Below are 17532 nucleotides of genomic sequence, written 5' to 3' on the forward strand. Positions count from 1 at the left end.
TCACTGGTGTTAGCCCTACTCATAGCAGATCCACTAAAAATAATGGACATGATTTACTTAGGTCCATTAATTTCAATGGTTCTGCTCACAGAATAATTTAATTGGCTATGGCCCTTGTTCCTTTGTTCTCATGCTGCAACAGGTGTTTGGAATCAACCTCAAGCAGTTTGCACCTAGAGGTGATGGACCAAGAGACATGCACCTGGGCTGCAGGTCTGTGTAAACCTACACTTCACTCCAGCCTTTTGCTAGAGCAATTCTTTCAAGCCTTGCCTACCGCTAGGTCTTCTTAAGCAGTGAGCTGCCCATGATCCTAATCAACTAGGTTGCATCTTGAACTTTTAGGGGTGCCTAAGGGGGACATCTCTGTTGGGGGCGGGAGGGAAGGGTTACGGCTGCTCTCTTTCCCCGTACACCTCTTTCACAATTTGCAGCCCTTAATCTCTCCTGCAGGGGCCGTTAAGCCCATGTTTTGCATGTTCAAAATCCACATTGCATGTTCAAAAATGCAATAGTAAGAAAGATTTAAAAGGAATTGACTTAAAAGGAAGATGTAATTCCAAACATTTATTTTACACTTCATCTTGGCATGAAAGCCTCTTAAATCTGCATAGTTAACCTTGCCGGTGGATACATTCCCAACTCTGCATTGTCGCAAGGAGTGAAAAAGAAAGAAAATTATTTTAGACAACATTTTGTTTGACTACAAAGACCAAATTTCTCTCTTTAAAAAAAATATTGATGGGACAACAAGCTCAGGCGTTCAAATCCTTTTCCGAATACTGTGTGCCAACAGTCTCTGGAGTGCATTCGCATGGATAAATTTAGTGTAAAAAGCAGATAGCCGCAGGCGAAGACTTTTCCACAATCGCAGCAAGACTGTTGTGTGAATTACTTGTGGGTGGCTGCGGCTCCATGGGCAGCCTGGCTCACATATTTATTCCCTCTGTGTGAATGCATCCCATGGGAGAGAGAACAAGTTGCCTGGAGAAGGTTTTGAACACCTGAACCCATCAAGCGTACTGTGTGTGGCTATCAAGACTGGCCCTCAGTGGTTGGGTAAGGGTATATCGTAACGGTTCCACAGCTTCTGCAGTGGTAAAGGCTGGCATTGAACCTTGTTGGTGATAAAATATCCCTTCTCTAAACTTGTGAAGGTGGCATGTCAGCCCACGGAGGCTTCTGGAGTCCAGCTGGTGATCCCAAGTGTTCAAAATCAAGTCAGTGTGCCGACCCAACGCCACCCTTCATCTTGACGCAAGACAGGCCCCATCGCAGAACTGGGTGTCTCAGAACCGCACAGAGCTTCCAACTTTCCCCAGTCTTCCGTATCTTCTCAGTCTTGTAGTTAATCCACCTACGCTGTGTAAGGCTAATTTCTGCCAGTCCTCACTACTCAGGTGGTTCAGGAGACAATTCCTGCCTCACAGGCATCTTCCAGAGGGCTGACGTGGCCTGTTCTATTTGCTCTAGCTCGGAATGCAGCAAGGAAATCTGTGACAAAAAAAGGAGAAAGTTAAACACGCAGATGAAGTATCACTGCTACCAGTGAAATAAGGAGGGCCTTGGCTGTTACTAATACAGACTTATTCCCCCACAAGTTCATACCCAAAGGATGTCACAAACACGTATTTATACTATTTCGTTTGCTGAAACTTGCAGTATAATCCTATGGACATCAGCTCCAAGAAACAGTTTATGGTTGAATAGCAAAGCACAGGACAGATATACTATTATAACAGAAGAAAATTATAATGAGTCTCTGGGTCCTGTCCACAGCAAAAAGACTGATACTGATGAATTGGAAAAAAATAAAAATGTGGCTCCCTTCTACGATTGGGTTGAAGACTTCTACAAACTTGCAACATATGAGCAACTTGCATATAAATGCAGACTTGCCATGGACAAATTCAATGATATTTGGAATCCATTCTTACACCAGGTTAAGATCTGGTGAAGTACAATAACAACCTTGTAAAGTATAGTTTTAGGGACGCGGGTGGCGCTGTGGGCTAAAGCCTCAGCGCCTAGGGCTTGCCGATCGAAAGGTCGGCGGTTCGAATCCCCGCGGCGGGGTGCGCTCCCGCTGCTCGGTCCCAGCGCCTGCCAACCTAGCAGTTCGAAAGCCCCCCCGGGGGCAAGTAGATAAATAGGTACCGCTTACCAGCGGGAAGGTAAACGGCGTTCCGTGTGCGGCTCTGGCTCGCCAGAGCAGCGTTGTCACGCTGGCCACGTGACCCGGAAGTGTCTCCGGACAGCGCTGGCCCCCGGCCAATAAATGTGAGATGGGCGCACAAACCCCAGAGTCTGGCAAGACTGGCCCGTTTGGGCAGGGGTACCTTTACCTTTACCTTTAAAGTATAGTTTTGGGTTTTTCCCCCTCCCTCCCTTTACTTTCCCTTCTACACGGGTGCCGTTTCTATTTATCTTTTTCTCTCTTTTATTTACATCTTGCCATGTTTAGTGCACATATAACTACTGTCTGTACTTTTTGAACTTTCAATAAAGATGTTAAAAGAAAAAGAAAATTATAATGAGGAATATTTTTTTGTCGAAAGCCTAAAATGAAAGGGGAAAAAAAGTATTGTTTTCCAGAACAACAATGAAGTATTTCAAAAATACCCATATGCTCTTTTTTTGGTGACACTCAAAAGGTTTGTTTCTCTCCAACCAAACCATAGTACCACTTGCAGTTTCGTTCGGCGAAAATAAAGTCACGAGTTTGGGCTCAGACAATGCAATAAAGTTGCAAAGAAGCAACTTTTGAGCCACACAATCCTGATTGCCACTTGCTCATGTTGCACAATTAAACATAAGTAAAGCGACCCCTTACCATTAGGTCCAGTCGTGACCGACTCTGGGGTTGCGGTGCTCATCTCGCTTTATTGGCCGCGGGAGCCGGCGTACAGCTTCCGAGTCATGTGGCCAGCATGACTAAGCCGCTTCTGGCGAACCAGAGCAGCACACGGAAACGCCGTTTACCTTTCCGCCAGAGCGGTACCTATTTATCTACTTGCACTTTGAGGTGCTTTCAAACTGCTAGGTTGGCAGGAGCAGGGACTGAGCAACGGGAGCTCACCCCGTTGCAGGGATTCGAACTGCCGACCTTCTGATTGGCAAGTCCTAGGCTCTGTGGTTTAACCCACAGCGCTACCCATGTCCCACAATTTACCCCCACAACATTACCTGTTGTTTAATGTGGTGTGCAACCATAGCCACCTCCCATAGCAGTTAATACCTTTTGCTGGTGATCCAGTTTGGCTTTTGGGGAGACCTGCTCCTGATATCTGGCCCCTTGAACCCGTACGGTGAGATCTGCCAGCTGCTGCTCCAGTTTCTTTTGCCGAGATGCAAATTTGAGGAGCTCCTTTTGGGGATCAACCAATCCCTATGGTGAGAGAAGTGTCACAGGTTCAATGCATGATATACATTTAAAAGAACCTCCTTCTAAACCTCCTTGAAGTTACTCCCTGAAAGGTGGCCATAATCCTCCCACAATGCATTTCACCTGGTCACCACTGTTACAAGAATTTTAAGGTCTCAAATGTAGAATAAATATTGACAAATGCACACATATCTGCATTGTTTGAAATAGTAACGGTAAAGGGACCCCTGACCGTTAGGTTCAGTCGTGGCCGACTCTGGGGTTGCGGCACTCATCTCGCTTTATTGGCTGAGGGAGCCGGCGTACAGCTTCCGGGTCATGTGGCCAGCATGACTAAGACGCTTCTGGAGAACCAGAGCAGCACATGGAAACGCCGTTTACCTTCCCGCCGGAGTGGTACCTATTTATCTACTTGCACTTTGATGTGCTTTCGAACTGCTAGGTTGGAAGGAGCTGGGACCGAACAACGGGAGCTCACCCTGTTGCAGGGATTCGAACCGCCAACCTTCTGATCAGCAAGCCCTAGGCTCTGTGGTTTAATCCACAGTGCCACCCGTGTCCCGTCTGAAATAGTACAGGAGAGCAATTCTGATGCCATTTTTACTCTCCCAATGACCTCAAATGTTCCTCTGCAATAAGGGAGGAAAAATGGGGAAAGCCTTCCCATTGTCTTTTGGCTTGCAAATCCTGTCTTAAGGGCACATTTGTGTATGAATAGGGTGAACCTATGAACCGGATTCAGGATCTAAAAGTATTTACCATCACAAAAGAATGGCTGGACTGGCCAGATAATGCAATCAGTGACCATTATCAGACATCCTGTCAGGCAGGATTTCTGCTGTAGATGGCCTCCTTCTGTGATGTATTTATGATGTTTCAGGAAGTGGTGGTCTTGGGCTACTGGGCGGGCAATTTCAAAAGTCTATATAAGGGCTTGTGCAGCATTTTTCAGGGTTCTCAACCCTCCTGCGTGTGGTGACCCTATTGCAACAGTTCCTTGAATAAAGATCAGGCTTACTAGCCGCTTTGCTTCTCAATATAACTCTGCTTGGCCTCTGTTTTCTTCTACCAATAGGGAACCCACTTAAGGACTCTATATGGGCTCCGGAATACCCCATATGGGAAAGGGAGCAGGTTTTTTTCTTATAACACCACCTTTCTTTGGTTTTCTTATGAACCTGTCTCCTTGAACCAAGCAGTTGCCCCTACCTGGGTCTTACCTGCAGATCCACATAGATGGCAGTGTGCTCGTGCCCCTTCGCAGCCACACAACTTGCAGGTAGTTCTGCTCCCTCGATACCTGAGAGGAGTTTCAGAGTTCCAGCCAAGGACAAAGTCTGCAGGGGTTCTCGATAGGTCTCATATACGCCACGGGGAACTGCCTCTGGGCAAACCAGATACACTAGGGACAGACACAGAGATTTAAAAATACAGGCACTGTCCTCAGACAATCAAAGGAATCAGCCAATTGGAGGGAAGGGGCACCAGTTATACCTTCTATCACAGGCATCCCCAAATTCGGCCCTCCAGATGTTTTGGGACTACAATTCCCATCATCCCTGACCACTGGTCCTGTTAGCTAGGGATGATGGGAGCTGTAGTCCCAAAACACCTGGAGGGCCGAGTTTGGGGGTACCTGCTCTATCAGGAGTGAGGGAACTATTTTTCTATCCCAGTGACCACATTTCCTTAGTAAGCCCTTGTGCAAAATGAAGTTTTCCACACAACAGACATCTGAAGAGATCTTACCTGTTGGCCGAGCTTTGGTCAGCTGGTAAGTTGCCCTCAGGGCACGGACAGCTCTAATGACTTCCTGTACTAACAGGAAGTTTGCCTCTTCGTCGGGATGACGCCAGTGAGCCTAGAAATGTGGAGGAGGGGGAAACTGTCATGCTTATGATAATATTTTATTGTCTTGCTAATTATGCCGTTTTAAATGTGCATTTTATATTTAACTTCACTTAGCAATGTTTCCTTTGGAATTTTTAAGATTTTTTAAAAACTTTGTTTGTGTTAAATATGTATTCTGTAGCTGACCTCCTTTGTAATGTTTTATTTTGAAATCTTTAAGACAATATTTTAGTTTCCTGTTAATTATGTTTCTTTGACTGTATATGCTATATTTGACTTTCTTCAGCAATGTTTGATTCTGGATTGTTTTATTGATGTTTAATATGCTGTAAACCTCTTTGAGGTTTTTCTTAAAAATATAAGGCGGTATAGAAATGGGGGGTGGGGGTGGGCAACTTGAAAAGATCCTTCTTTCCTTGTAGAATTAGAACCATGCCTGCACCATACCTTTAAAGCTCACTATTGTATTTCGTATTTAGTTCGTGAAACTTGTATATTGTAGAAAACCTTACACCAATTTAAGTGTCATGCCTTTCCCCAAAGAATTGTGGGAGCAGCAGTTTATTAATGGTGCTGAGACTTGTTAGGAGATGCCTATTCCCCTCACAGTTACAATTCTCAGAGTGGTTTAATTATCCAGTCCCTTTCCCAGGGAACTCTGGGAATAACTGTTCCAGTTTGTGAACACTTTTCAGAAGCCGAACATCCAATTGGCTATTGTTTCCGGGGTGCCTGCACCTATCGGAAGCTGTGCCTTGGTTTTTGAACATTTTGGAAGACAAATGGACTTCCGGAACTGATTAAGTTTGGCGCTTTTGTTTTTGCTATTTATTTTGTGTTTTTGCTTTTGAGGCTTTTTCAGTTTATTTGTTTTCGTGACTGTGTGGAACCCAGTTCAGCTACTGATTGATTGATTGATTGATTGATTGATTGATTGACTGATTGATTGTGTGACTGTGGAAATGGATAAAAGTCCCCCATCCAAACAATGACTATCATCAGTGCAGGTAAGATTTATTATTATTATTATTATTATTATTATTATCATCATCTACAATACTGTCTTATTTATGTTATAGGACAGTACATTGATTATTGCTTTCATTTTATGGATCAATGGTGTCGTTAGATAATAAAATTCATGTTAAATCGCTGTTTTAGGGGTTGTTTTTAAAAATCTCGAAGGGCATTACTTTCTATGGGAAAGCCCGCCTTGGTTCGGAACGCTTTGGTTTTGGAATGGACTTCCGGAACGGATTAAGTTTGAGAACCAAGATACCACTGTAATCCAGGCTTATGAAGTAAACTTGTACAAGCACTTATGGAAAATGCACATGTGAGCCCTGAATCACTTTGAAATGCCCCCCCCCCCCCGCATTTTAACACATTTCCTTCTTTCAGGTCCCCGGAAACGCCCTCACCAGTTGCTCCGCACTGGGATATCTGGCCACGCAGATACTGGGAGGAGACTGGGATCCGATCCTGGGGAGGCGCTGCCACAGTTCCTCTGTGAGGAAAGGCATAAAGGGAGAAAGGAGGCGCAGAGCCACGTCCGCACAACTGTGCAAGGTCCGACGGGTGGAGAGTAGCTGAGATGGATCCCCGCTCCTCAATATGGGCTTCACAGACTCCTGTGGATGAAAAACCAGGCACGTTACCATCGTCTGGGAAGAGAGATGCTTTCTGAAGATCCAACTCCATGCCAGGGTTGGGAAGCTGCGGCCCTCCAGATGTTGACAAACTACAAATCCCATCGCTCCTGATCGTCATCCAGGCTAGCTGGAGCTAATAGGAGTTGTAGTCCCGTAACATACTAAGGGCCTCATGAAGCATCTGTAAATGGTTCAGCATGGAGGTGGGGGAATATTTTCCTTTACTTTGAAGGTAACCTGTTGGAGGGCACATGCAAGCAAGGGGTAGGAAGAGAGCCCCCAAAAAGGATGGAACACATAAAATGAGCCTGCTGGATCACACCAATGGCTAATCTAGTCTAGCATCCTTTTCTCATTGTGGCCGACCAGATGCCTGTGGGAAACCTGCACCCAGAGAATGGGGCCTTCTCTGCAGTGGCTCCCTGTCTGTGGAATGCTCTCCCCAGGGAAGTTCGCCTGGCACCTTCGTTATACACCTTTAGGCGCCAGGCAAAAACGTTCCTTTTTAACCAGGCCTTTGGTTGACCTGATTGACATCCTATACCCTTTAAAAATGTGACTAGAGTGGTGCCTCGGGTTAAGAACTTAATTCGTTCTGGAGGTCCGTTCTTAACCTGAAACTGTTCTTAACCTGAGGTACCACTTTAGCTAATGGGGCTGCCCACTGCCGAGCAATTTCTGTTCTCATCCTGAAGCAAAGTTCTTAACTTGAGGTGCTATTTTTGGGTTAGTGGAGTCTGTAACCTGAAGCGTCTGTAACCCGAGGTACCACTGTATGTGTGTGTGGGGGGGGTGTTATTGTTTTTATTTTGATTTTATATATTGTGATCTTTTCTATGAACCGCCCTGAGACCACCGGGTATAAGGCGGTATATAAATTCTAATTCTAATTCTAATTCTAATAATAATAAGCTGCACATGAGTGAAATAGCACTCTGCCACTCCCAACATTCTATTCTTTCTTTTTCTGCGCTCCATATTCTCTTTCTGCCGCCACCTCTCTCTCTCTCTCTTTCTTTCTCCATGCCCTCTTTCCCCCATAATCATCCTTGCTACCCACAATAAATCAACACCTGCTTCAGCGTATAGAGCACCTGGATTACTCAAAGCCTCACCTCCGGTGAAAAATCTCATGGAAAATATGAGAACCAGAAGCATACTCCCTAGACCAGCCTTTCTCGAACTGTGGGTCCCCAGATGTTGTTGAACTACAACTCCCATCACCCCTAGCTAGCAAGGCCAGAGCTCAGGGATGATGGGAGTTGTAGTCCAACAACATCCGGGGAACCACAGGTCGAGAACTGCTGCCCTAGAGCCTAGACGATGCCCACCTGTATCCTGACCTGCAAGTTTTTCACTTCTCAGGCTACGATCTAGTCCTGCCCATCTCACTCCCAGAGAGGTGGTAGGAATCTGGCAGAGCTCACCAAGTAGTTATCGCAGAAATCGTGCAGCCAGAAAAGATGGACCGAGGACGCGACTGAATGCAGTTCGTACCCTTCAAACCTCCGGGCACAATCTTCCACTGTGTGGTAGAGACGACTGAGGATCCAGCGCTCCATCGGGGAGCTAGGGAAGACCTGGAGGAAGAGGCAAACGAGTGGCAGAAGTATTCCAGTGTATTCAAATTTCTACCCCACCTTTCTTCTCTCATGCAACTCAAGACAGAGGCCATAAGGTTCCTAGCTGTCTTCCATCAAATCACTGGCCAGACCCATTGCAAGGTGACTGCATCCCTTGCCTGCAGACTAAGCCCTGTGTTTTCCTTTATTTCTCCCCTTCTCCCACATTGCTCACAGGCCCATAATGACAGAAAAGGTGAGAGCTGGAATGAATGCTGGAAATGGAAGCAGGTGGAGCACAGAACTGTAAAAGCTTCAGCCCTCAGCGCTGCTGCTTTGCATTACATTTTAGGGTGGTAGCTAACAAAGTTCACCAGCACGCCTGGTAAAATTAACAAACCTAAGTTAGTCACGTCCAATAACTTCACTCTGGAGCAGGACTAGCACTGGATATAACCATTAGTGTATACATGGCAAAATATTTAATACAGAGCACGTTTTGACACAGCCTTCTGCAAGCAAGTGCACTCCAGGTGTCGTCAGACTACAACTCCCATCCGTCCAAGTCAGAAGGGCAAAGTCAGGGAATACAGGAGTTGGGAGTCTGGTTGGGGTACCAGATTGCAGAAGGCTGTTTTAACATAAACATGTTGTTAGGTACGTCTTCCTGAAGATCTAGCTGTGCTAGTCTCTTGCAGCAAAAGCAAAGTCTCTTGTAGCACCTTAAAGAATAATCCAATTTATTGTGACATTTGCAGGGACTGCATAGCTAGTTACACGTAGGAGGGAGTGCAAATTTACATTGGGAGACCTGCATGACTCTGGGCAATTTCGTAGTATGTAGCCCTAAGCGAGGACTATATAGTACTCACAATACTTGACCCGATATTTTCTAACAGATGGCTGGAAAAATTCACGAGCAAAGAAATCGCCCAACTACCTCGGTTCCCATGCTGCACTGTCCTTAAGGCTGCTTAGACCTCCCTAGAGTCCTTCCTTCTTGCCCTGTGGCCTGTTCCGGGTGTAGTGCCAAACCACGGTTTAGCATTCTGTGAATGAGCATTGCTGAGGCTGCAGGCTTTTGTGCTCCCCTCTCCTAATGCACAGATTGCGCCTGAATGTCGGATGGGAGTTTTGCTGTCAAGCACATCCTACTTCATTCATTCTCATTCATATCTACAGTCCTACCTCGGGTTGAATGTGCTTCGGGATGAGCGCGTTCGAGTTGCGCTCCGTGGCAACCCGGAAGTAACGGGGAGCGTTACTTCCGGGTTTCGCCGCTTGCGCATGCGCAGACGCTCAAAATGACACCGTGTGTGTGCGCAGACGTGCTGTCACTTGTTACGTTTGCTTCTAGATGTGAACGGGGCTCCAGAACGGATCCCGTTCGTATCTAGAGGTACCACTGTATCTATCTATCATCTATCTATGTATTTATTTTTCTATATAAATTTTCTGTTTTACAATTTAAAATATTCATTTAAACAACCTTAAAATATCAATGACTTCCCTTCTCCTTCCATGGTTTATTTTGCATATCATAAATGCCTACATATTTTACATATTACGTCAATCAGAACTTATTTACACTGTTGAATTTATCTTAACGTTTTCAAGTGTACACAATTCCCCCCCCCCATATATTCAATAAACATTTTCCAATCTTCTCTAAATGTATGTTCTTCTTGTTCTCTTATTCTATATCAGGGGTCAGCAAACTTTTTCAGCAGGGCACTGGTCCGCTGTCCCTCAGACCTTGTGGGAGGCCAGAATATATTTTTTGGGGGGAAATGAACGAATTCCTTTGCCCCAAAATAACTCAGAGATGCATTTTAAATAAAAGGGCACATTCTACTCATGTAAAAACACGCTGATTCCCGGACCATCCACGGACCAGATTTAGAAGGCGATTGGGGCAGATCCGGCCCCCGGGCCTTAGTTTGCCTACCCATGTTCTGTATATTAAGTCCGCGAGCTGCACGTATTCCATCAGTTTAAGTTGCCATTCTTCTTTAGTTGGGACCTCCCTCATTTTCCATTTTGGGGCTAACAAAACACAAGCCGCGGCAAACATTAAAAACTTCGCCCAGTGGAACTGACTTTTGAGCCACCGTGTCTAGGATTCGGCTGTCAGTGTGGTAGACGAGTGCAGAAAATGCTTACTAGTCAAATCCTAGGTGTGCTGAAAGGTTGAGGAGATGTTTGTTTCTTCGGGAGACCTCTATTCTTCAGTCTACGTTTTACACAGCACAAAGACAGACTGACAGACGTCAACATATTCTGTAAGCAAATCACTCCTTTCCCTGCATACACACACTCCCAGTTACCTTCTCTGGCTCCAGTGGGGTAAATCCTTCTCCCAAGGCTCCCAAAGTAAACTTCAGGGCATTCCACACTTTGTTGCAGAAACGACTGGTGCTCTCCACCGCAGCCACATCGAGGTTAATGCCGTCACCTGAGGAAGGGCATGCATGTGATGTTAAGGGCCTCAGTTTCCAAGTCGGCCACATCCCCGTACCTACGGGACCGCCTCTCCCAGTATGCCCCACGGAGAGCCTCAAGATCCATAAATAGCAACACCTTAGATGTCCCGGGCCCTAAGGAAGTTAGATTAGCTTCAACTAGAGCCAGGGCCTTTTCAACACAGGATCTGATTTCTTTCCGCAGGGCCTGTAAGACAGAGTTGTTCCGCCTGGCCTTTGGCTTGGAGCCAATATGATTCCCTCCCTCCCTCTTTCTTTTTTCTTTTCCCTTTCTCCTGTGATGAGGCTGCATTTTAATATTATAATGTTTCTATATTTTTAATGTTGTATTTTAATCTTGTTTTTAAGTTGTATTCATTCAACTTGTTTTATTATTGATTGTTAGCCGCCCTGAGTCTGGCATCTCCAGGATTTCAGACAGGGATCTCTCCCAGTCACAACTGGAAATGCCAGGAACTTCTCCTTTGGTTATTTCATGGACAGCCCCCCCCCCCCGAAAATAAAGGGGAATGTTCCAGCTTCTCACCTTGGGCAGAATAGGAGCAGAGAGCGAACCTGAGGGCATCGGTTCCACATTCGGGAATTCCTTGAGGAAAATCTCGCTGCTGGAAAGGGACAATGATAGGAGGAGGTGAGAACACACAGGAACCCTAAAAAACAAAAGGGCGAGTGGGTCCGGCTGGAGGGCAGGGTGAGGTGTGGGGAGGAACCGACCTGGCCTTCCATAGCAATGGCAACCTCCCTCGGGTCCAGATTGCTGTTTTGAAGCTTCTCCTGTAGCACCTGAAAACAATAAATAATAAGAGGGAAGATTCAGGGAGAGGAGGAGCCAGAGATAAAGGAAAATCACCACTGGCTTTCCAGGGTTTTCCCTGCTTAGGGTTATACCATATACACAGAACCTTAGACAACTTATAACATCACAAGAATCTCAGCATTTTGAACTTTATTTTTAAAGCAGGTTTCTAAACCTCCTAGCTATGGATACAGTGGAACCTCGGAAGCCGAACACCTTCGAACTCGAACATTTTGGCTCCCGAACGATCTAAAACCGGTAGCAATTGTTTTCAAATGATTTTTGGAAGCTGCATGTAAGGCACGGCTTCTTGTTGGCTGCAGGACGCTCAGCAAACTCTGGGGCTCCCTAAAAATGATAATGGAGGGCAGTTTTTTACACTGTGAGTAGATTGCAGTCTCTTGGGAGTTGGACATACCTGGTATAAGGAAACCTTTTATTAGTTACTTTTGAACGCATTATCATAATGACGTAGTATAATAAGGAAAATACTAGGGCCACAGTCCTTCACAAGCGCAGACAACCCAGTGGGATGTCAAGGTCTACAGAGGGTGAAGAGAAAGACTTGTTCCAATTTTCTGAACGGTTAAGTACCTGCAAACGGGCACCATAAATAACATCCAAAGGGTTGATCACATTCCCAAGAGATTTGCTCATCTTTCTGCCATGAGCATCACGGACCATTGAGTGAAGGGAAACCTGAAAGGGAGAGAGATAGGAAATGTGTTACGTCTTCAAAACCCTGCAAAGAGCACCAACAGGATATCGAGGAAAAGCAAGGGCAACCCGTACTATAAAATTACAGCCATGGGAAGGCACAAGGAACACAGGGAATGCAGCCTTGTGTTATTATTTGAATTGGTAGATTCATGAGACTTCGGTCTGTATGCTTACAAATCACAGACTACAGTGGTTCTCTTTTCTGAAACAGCTACAGTTTCTCAAGATCACAAACTGCTGCATCTTAAAAAGCAGAGACATCACCTTGCCAACAAAGGTCCGTACAGTGGTACCTCGGGTTAAGTACTTAATTTGTTCTGGAGGTCTGTTCTTAACCTGAAACTGTTCTTAACCTGAAGCACCACTTTAGCTAATGGGGCCTCCTGCTGCCGTCGCGCCGCCGGAGCCCGATTTCTGTTCTTATCCTGAAGCAAAGTTCTTAACCTGAAGCACTATTTCTGGGTTAGCAGAGTGTGTAACCTGAGGCGTATGTAACCTGAAGCGTATGCAACCCGAGGTACCACTGTATAGTTAAAGCTATGGTTTTCCCAGTAGTGATGTATGGAAGTGAGAGCTGGACCATAAAGAAGGCTGATCACCGAATAATTGATGCTTTTGAATTATGGTGCTGGAGGAGACTCTTGAGAGTCCCATAGACTGCAAGAAGATCAAACCTATCCATTCTGAAGGAAATCAGCCCTGAGTGCTCACTGGAAGGACAAATCCTGAAGCTGAGGCTTCAATACTTTGGCCACCTCATGAGAAGAGAAGACTCCCTGGAAAAGACCCTGGTGCTGGGAAAGATGGAGGGCACAAGGAGAAGGGAACAACAGAGGACGAGATGGTTGGATAGTGTTCTCGAAGCTACCAGCATGAGTTTGACCAAACTGCGGGAAGCAGTGGAAGACAGGAGTGCCTGGCGCGCTCTGGTCCAGGGGGTCACAAAGAGTCGGACACGACTAAACGACTAAACGACAACACAGTAGTTCTCTTTTCTGAAACAGCTACAGTTTCTCAAGATCACAAACTGCTGCATGTTATCCCTAGTCCAAAGATAGGAACTCTGTGGCAGCAGCGTCGGGATGGGGGTGGCAGGAGTGGCAGAGAAGAGTGGCATTTCGTGTTTCACCTCAAGTGGCCAAATGGGATGCGCCGCTCCTGCCCGTGGCTGCCCAAATACTGTTGGGACTTCCACCAGCCCCTGCTGGCATAACAATGGGGTTTGTAACACAACAATTGGAGGGCCACTGGCTTCCTATCCATGCCCTGTGTGCAAGACATTTCTTCAAATAGAACACACAGCAGGAGAATCTAAAAGGCAATTCTAGCCCCACCACGATGACCCAGGAGAACAGAAGCACAACACGACAATTCAGGTTAAAGCAAGTGGTGGGGATTAATCAAAATAAAATAAAAAACCTGGCCGCCTGGGAATGAAGTTCTTATCACGCCAATTTTAAGACTCAGGAGGACAGAAAGGTAGAGTACTGGAATCCAGACAGAACTAAGTGGATTGACAAGGATTACTTTAAAAATACAATGGTGCCTCGCAAGACGAAATTAATTCGTTCTGCGAGTTTTCTCGTCTTGCGAATTTTTCGTCTTGCGAAGCACTGTTTCCCATAGGAATGCATTGAAACGGTTTCCCATAGGAAAAAGGAAACAAACTTGCAAGACGTTTTCGTCTTGCGAAGCAAGCCCATAGGGAAATTCGTCTTGTGAAGCAACTCAAAAAATGAAAAACTCTTTCGTCTTGCGAGTTTTTCGTCTTGTGAGGCATTCGTCTTACGAGCTACCACTGTAGTATTTTTTAAATGCAGCTTGCGATGAACCAATTGCAAGGACCTCTTCAACAGCTGTGCTCACATATCCTGTGTTGATAATCAGGAAGTACATTACAGTGGTACCTCAGGTTAAGTACTTAATTCATTCCGGAGGTCTGTACTTAACCTGAAACTGTTCTTAACCTGAAGCACCACTTTAGCTAATGGGGCCTCCTGCTGCCGCTGTGCCGCCGGAGCCCGATTTCTGTTCTCATCCTGAAGCAAAGTTCTTAACCTGAAGCACTATTTCTGGGTTAGCAGAGTCTGTAACCTGAAGTGTATGTAACCTGAGATAGCACTGTATAAGTTGTGGATAAATAGTTAGGGCTCACACTTTGCTTCTCTCAGTCCCATGGATCTTCTCGAAGTACAGAAGTACAGAATTTCTAGCATCCAATCCATACCTGAGAAAAAGGTAGCTCTCCGGTCAACTGTTTCCCCAGCATCACCATCCGGGCCACCCAGAAGAAGAGAAGGTCACTCCCAGTCTCCAAAAGGCTATTGGGGTAGAACTGCTGGAGATCTTCTGTCTGCAGGGGGACGAAGGCAGGAGCAGTGGCGTCAGCACACGCCCCACATCTGGGCTCACCATATTTCAAAAAGGAACATTCCTGACACCCCCAAAGCTGTTGAGCTTTTCTTTTCTGCCCCGAACTGGCACATTTTGCAGGGTTTTATGACTATCCGCCACCCCTGGAGGAGGAGATCTGCTGGCTTTCCCGTCGCAAGACTGTGACACTGCCGGGCAATCGCCACCCAGCACATCTGGATGCCCGCTCTGCCCAGCTCCGAAATGAAACTTTTTTTTAAAAAAAAAGGAATGCAAAAAAACCCTGGAAACACCCCCCCCAAGTGAAAATGGCCAAGCTCATGGAAGTGGTGCCTTCCTCCCTTTCCCACCCTCCTTCCTCTCTCCCCCAATTCCCCGGCCAAGGGAAGGGACCTCTTGTCACTTCCACTGCTGCTGGGGTGCAGCCTCTCCAATAATAATAATAATAATAATAATAATAATAAATTATTATTTTAAAACCAACACGGGCGGGGGGGGGGGACGACCCAGAAAACTGAAAGAAACTCTGGCTTGCCATGCGTCCCGGAAATTCCTGACATCCCTTAAGATTTGAAAATTCCCCCCAGACGTCATTTTAGGCATCCAATTTCCGTGCATGTCCGGAATTTTCCAGACGTATGGCAGGCCTACCTACTTCAAACCTGTAACAGCCCCTCCATTCCTCCTGCCTCCCTGCTGTCTCCCTGTTTCTGTACCAATCTCATGAGAAAGAGAACGTTTAGTGAAGCTGGATGTTTGATATGGACCTGGGAGAACTAGAGCCAGCAACTCACCAAATAATAATAATAATAATAATAATAATAATAATAATAATAATAATAATTTATTATTTATACCCCGCCCATCTGGCTGGGCTTCCCCAGCCACTCTGGGCGGCTTCCAAAAGAATATTAAAATACTGTAATCCATCAAACATTAAAAGCTTTCCTAAACAGGGCTGCCTTCAGGTGTCTTCTAAAAGTCTGGTAGTTGTTCTCTTTGACATCTGGTGGGAGGGCGTTCCACAGGGCGGGTGCCACTACCGAGAAGGCCCTCTGCCTGGTTCCCTGTAACTTGGCTTCTCGCAGTGAGGGAACTGCCAGAAGGCTCTCGGTGCTGGACCTCAGTGTCCGGGTAGAACGGTGGGGGGGGGGGGGGAGACTTGAAACAGCCACTTAAGTCTTGGTGCCCCATTTAGAAAATGTGAGGAGTATTAACCCAACTCAAAAGCATATTGCAAAGACGAGCTTAAAGACTACAAGTGCTCAGCTAAAAATCCAAAACCAAACCTCTATCTGTGGTGCAAAAAGTTAATCATACAGAGGACTGATCACAAGAAGACTGCTGTCATGACTCCCATTAAAAATATCCGGCCTGCTGCTCATGCTTCACCCATGGCAAGTGAGCAAGAAGCCATACATGCTACCTCCAAGGCAGGGCTGGAGATGCTGGACTCCAACTCCCATCATTCCTCATCATTGGCTATGCTGGCTAGGACTGATGGGAGTTTGAGGTCATGAGGATGTATGCCTGGGGTTGCTGTAAGGGGAGAGGTAAGTATGGCACCCCCATTACGCTACCCACTGGCTGGCTTCTTATTGGCCAGGGGCGGGGTGAACATGTGGCTCTTCAGCTCCTTGTCCCTCCCAGTTCTACTCACCTTATGGGGCCAGCCCAGCGCAGCGAAAGGGAAAAGTCCGGATGAGAACCAAGTGTCCAGGACATCGGCATCTGGTGAAAACAAAAAACAAATGTGAATGCTTTATTCAAAAGGCCCAGGGTGCCTGATCTGGAGGAGTTTAAAGGCCCTCCAGTCCCCATCCCAAAGTCCCAATCCAGATTGTCCCCCCACCCCATCTGCAATGTATAATAATAATAATAATAATAATAATAATAATAATAATAATGTATTTATATCCCACCCATCTGGCTGGGTTCCCCAGCCACTCTGGGCAGCTCCCAACAGAATATTAAAAATACAATAAAACATCAGACGTTAAAAACTTCAGACATTGAAAACTTCCCTAAACAGGGCTGCCTTCAGATGTCTTCTAAAAGTCAGATAGTTGTTTATTTCCTTGACATTTGATGGGAGGGCGTTCCACAGGGCGGGTGCCACCACCAAGAAGGCCCTCTGCCTGGTTCCCTGTAACTTGGCTTCTCGCAGTGAGGGAACCGCCAGAAGGCCCTCAGCACTGGACCTCAGTGTCCAGGCTGAATGATGGGGGTGGAGACGCTCCTTCAGGTATACCGGGTTGAGGCCATGTATGGTTCATAGAAGGCTTCCTTATAGGAATGTGCAGAGTAAATGTAAGCAATTTCTCAAGGTGGCGGGGATGGAAAGGAAAAGTAGGGATGTGTGACGGAGAACAACGTTGGCTCAGTTCCATCACAAAGGCCACCAGATTTCATTTCAAGCACTTCCTTGCGTTTGGCCTGACACATTGGCACTCTCCCTCCCAGAAGTACGAATATTTGTGCTGCTGCCTTACCTCTCACCAGCTCCAGATCCTCTTCTGGTTTTCCCAGCATGCCTGCTGCTTTCCCCCGAGCTTCTGCTTCTGTCCTGCCCACTACCCATAATCCATCGCTCTCCTCCTGCTGCAATGCAGATGAAAAAAAGTTGAAGTCGCATTGCAACTAGGACCGGGGGCGCCAGAGACTCAACCCTGCGAACCCCTTGCTACAGTGGCTGATACACAGTCAAAGA

The 17532-nt window shown here is 46.2% G+C and overlaps 1 protein-coding gene across 3 annotated transcripts in view; it reads right to left on the reverse strand.

Moving 5' to 3' along the window:
* Positions 1-552: 552 nt before the first annotated feature.
* Positions 553-17532, reverse strand: part of VARS2 (valyl-tRNA synthetase 2, mitochondrial) — a 40545-nt gene continuing 23565 nt past the window's right edge. For 2 of the 3 annotated variants that reach the window (XM_082209308.1, XM_082209310.1), the window contains 13 exons: positions 17315-17423; positions 16483-16553; positions 14677-14802; positions 12324-12428; positions 11648-11716; positions 11460-11538; positions 10778-10905; positions 8316-8468; positions 6658-6867; positions 5135-5246; positions 4606-4787; positions 3239-3388; positions 553-1494 (listed from right to left, as the gene is read on the reverse strand). In XM_082209308.1, coding sequence (XP_082065434.1) covers positions 1393-1494; positions 3239-3388; positions 4606-4787; positions 5135-5246; positions 6658-6867; positions 8316-8468; positions 10778-10905; positions 11460-11538; positions 11648-11716; positions 12324-12428; positions 14677-14802; positions 16483-16553; positions 17315-17423 — 1596 coding nt within the window. In that variant the 3' untranslated portion in view covers positions 553-1392. The remainder of the gene's footprint in view (positions 1495-3238; positions 3389-4605; positions 4788-5134; positions 5247-6657; positions 6868-8315; positions 8469-10777; positions 10906-11459; positions 11539-11647; positions 11717-12323; positions 12429-14676; positions 14803-16482; positions 16554-17314; positions 17424-17532) is intronic. The other variant, XM_082209309.1, reaches the window with a different exon arrangement.

The sequence above is a fragment of the Podarcis vaucheri genome, assembly GCF_965113315.1.
Source record: "Podarcis vaucheri genome assembly, chromosome: 2".
NCBI classification, from domain to species: domain Eukaryota; kingdom Metazoa; phylum Chordata; class Lepidosauria; order Squamata; family Lacertidae; genus Podarcis; species Podarcis vaucheri.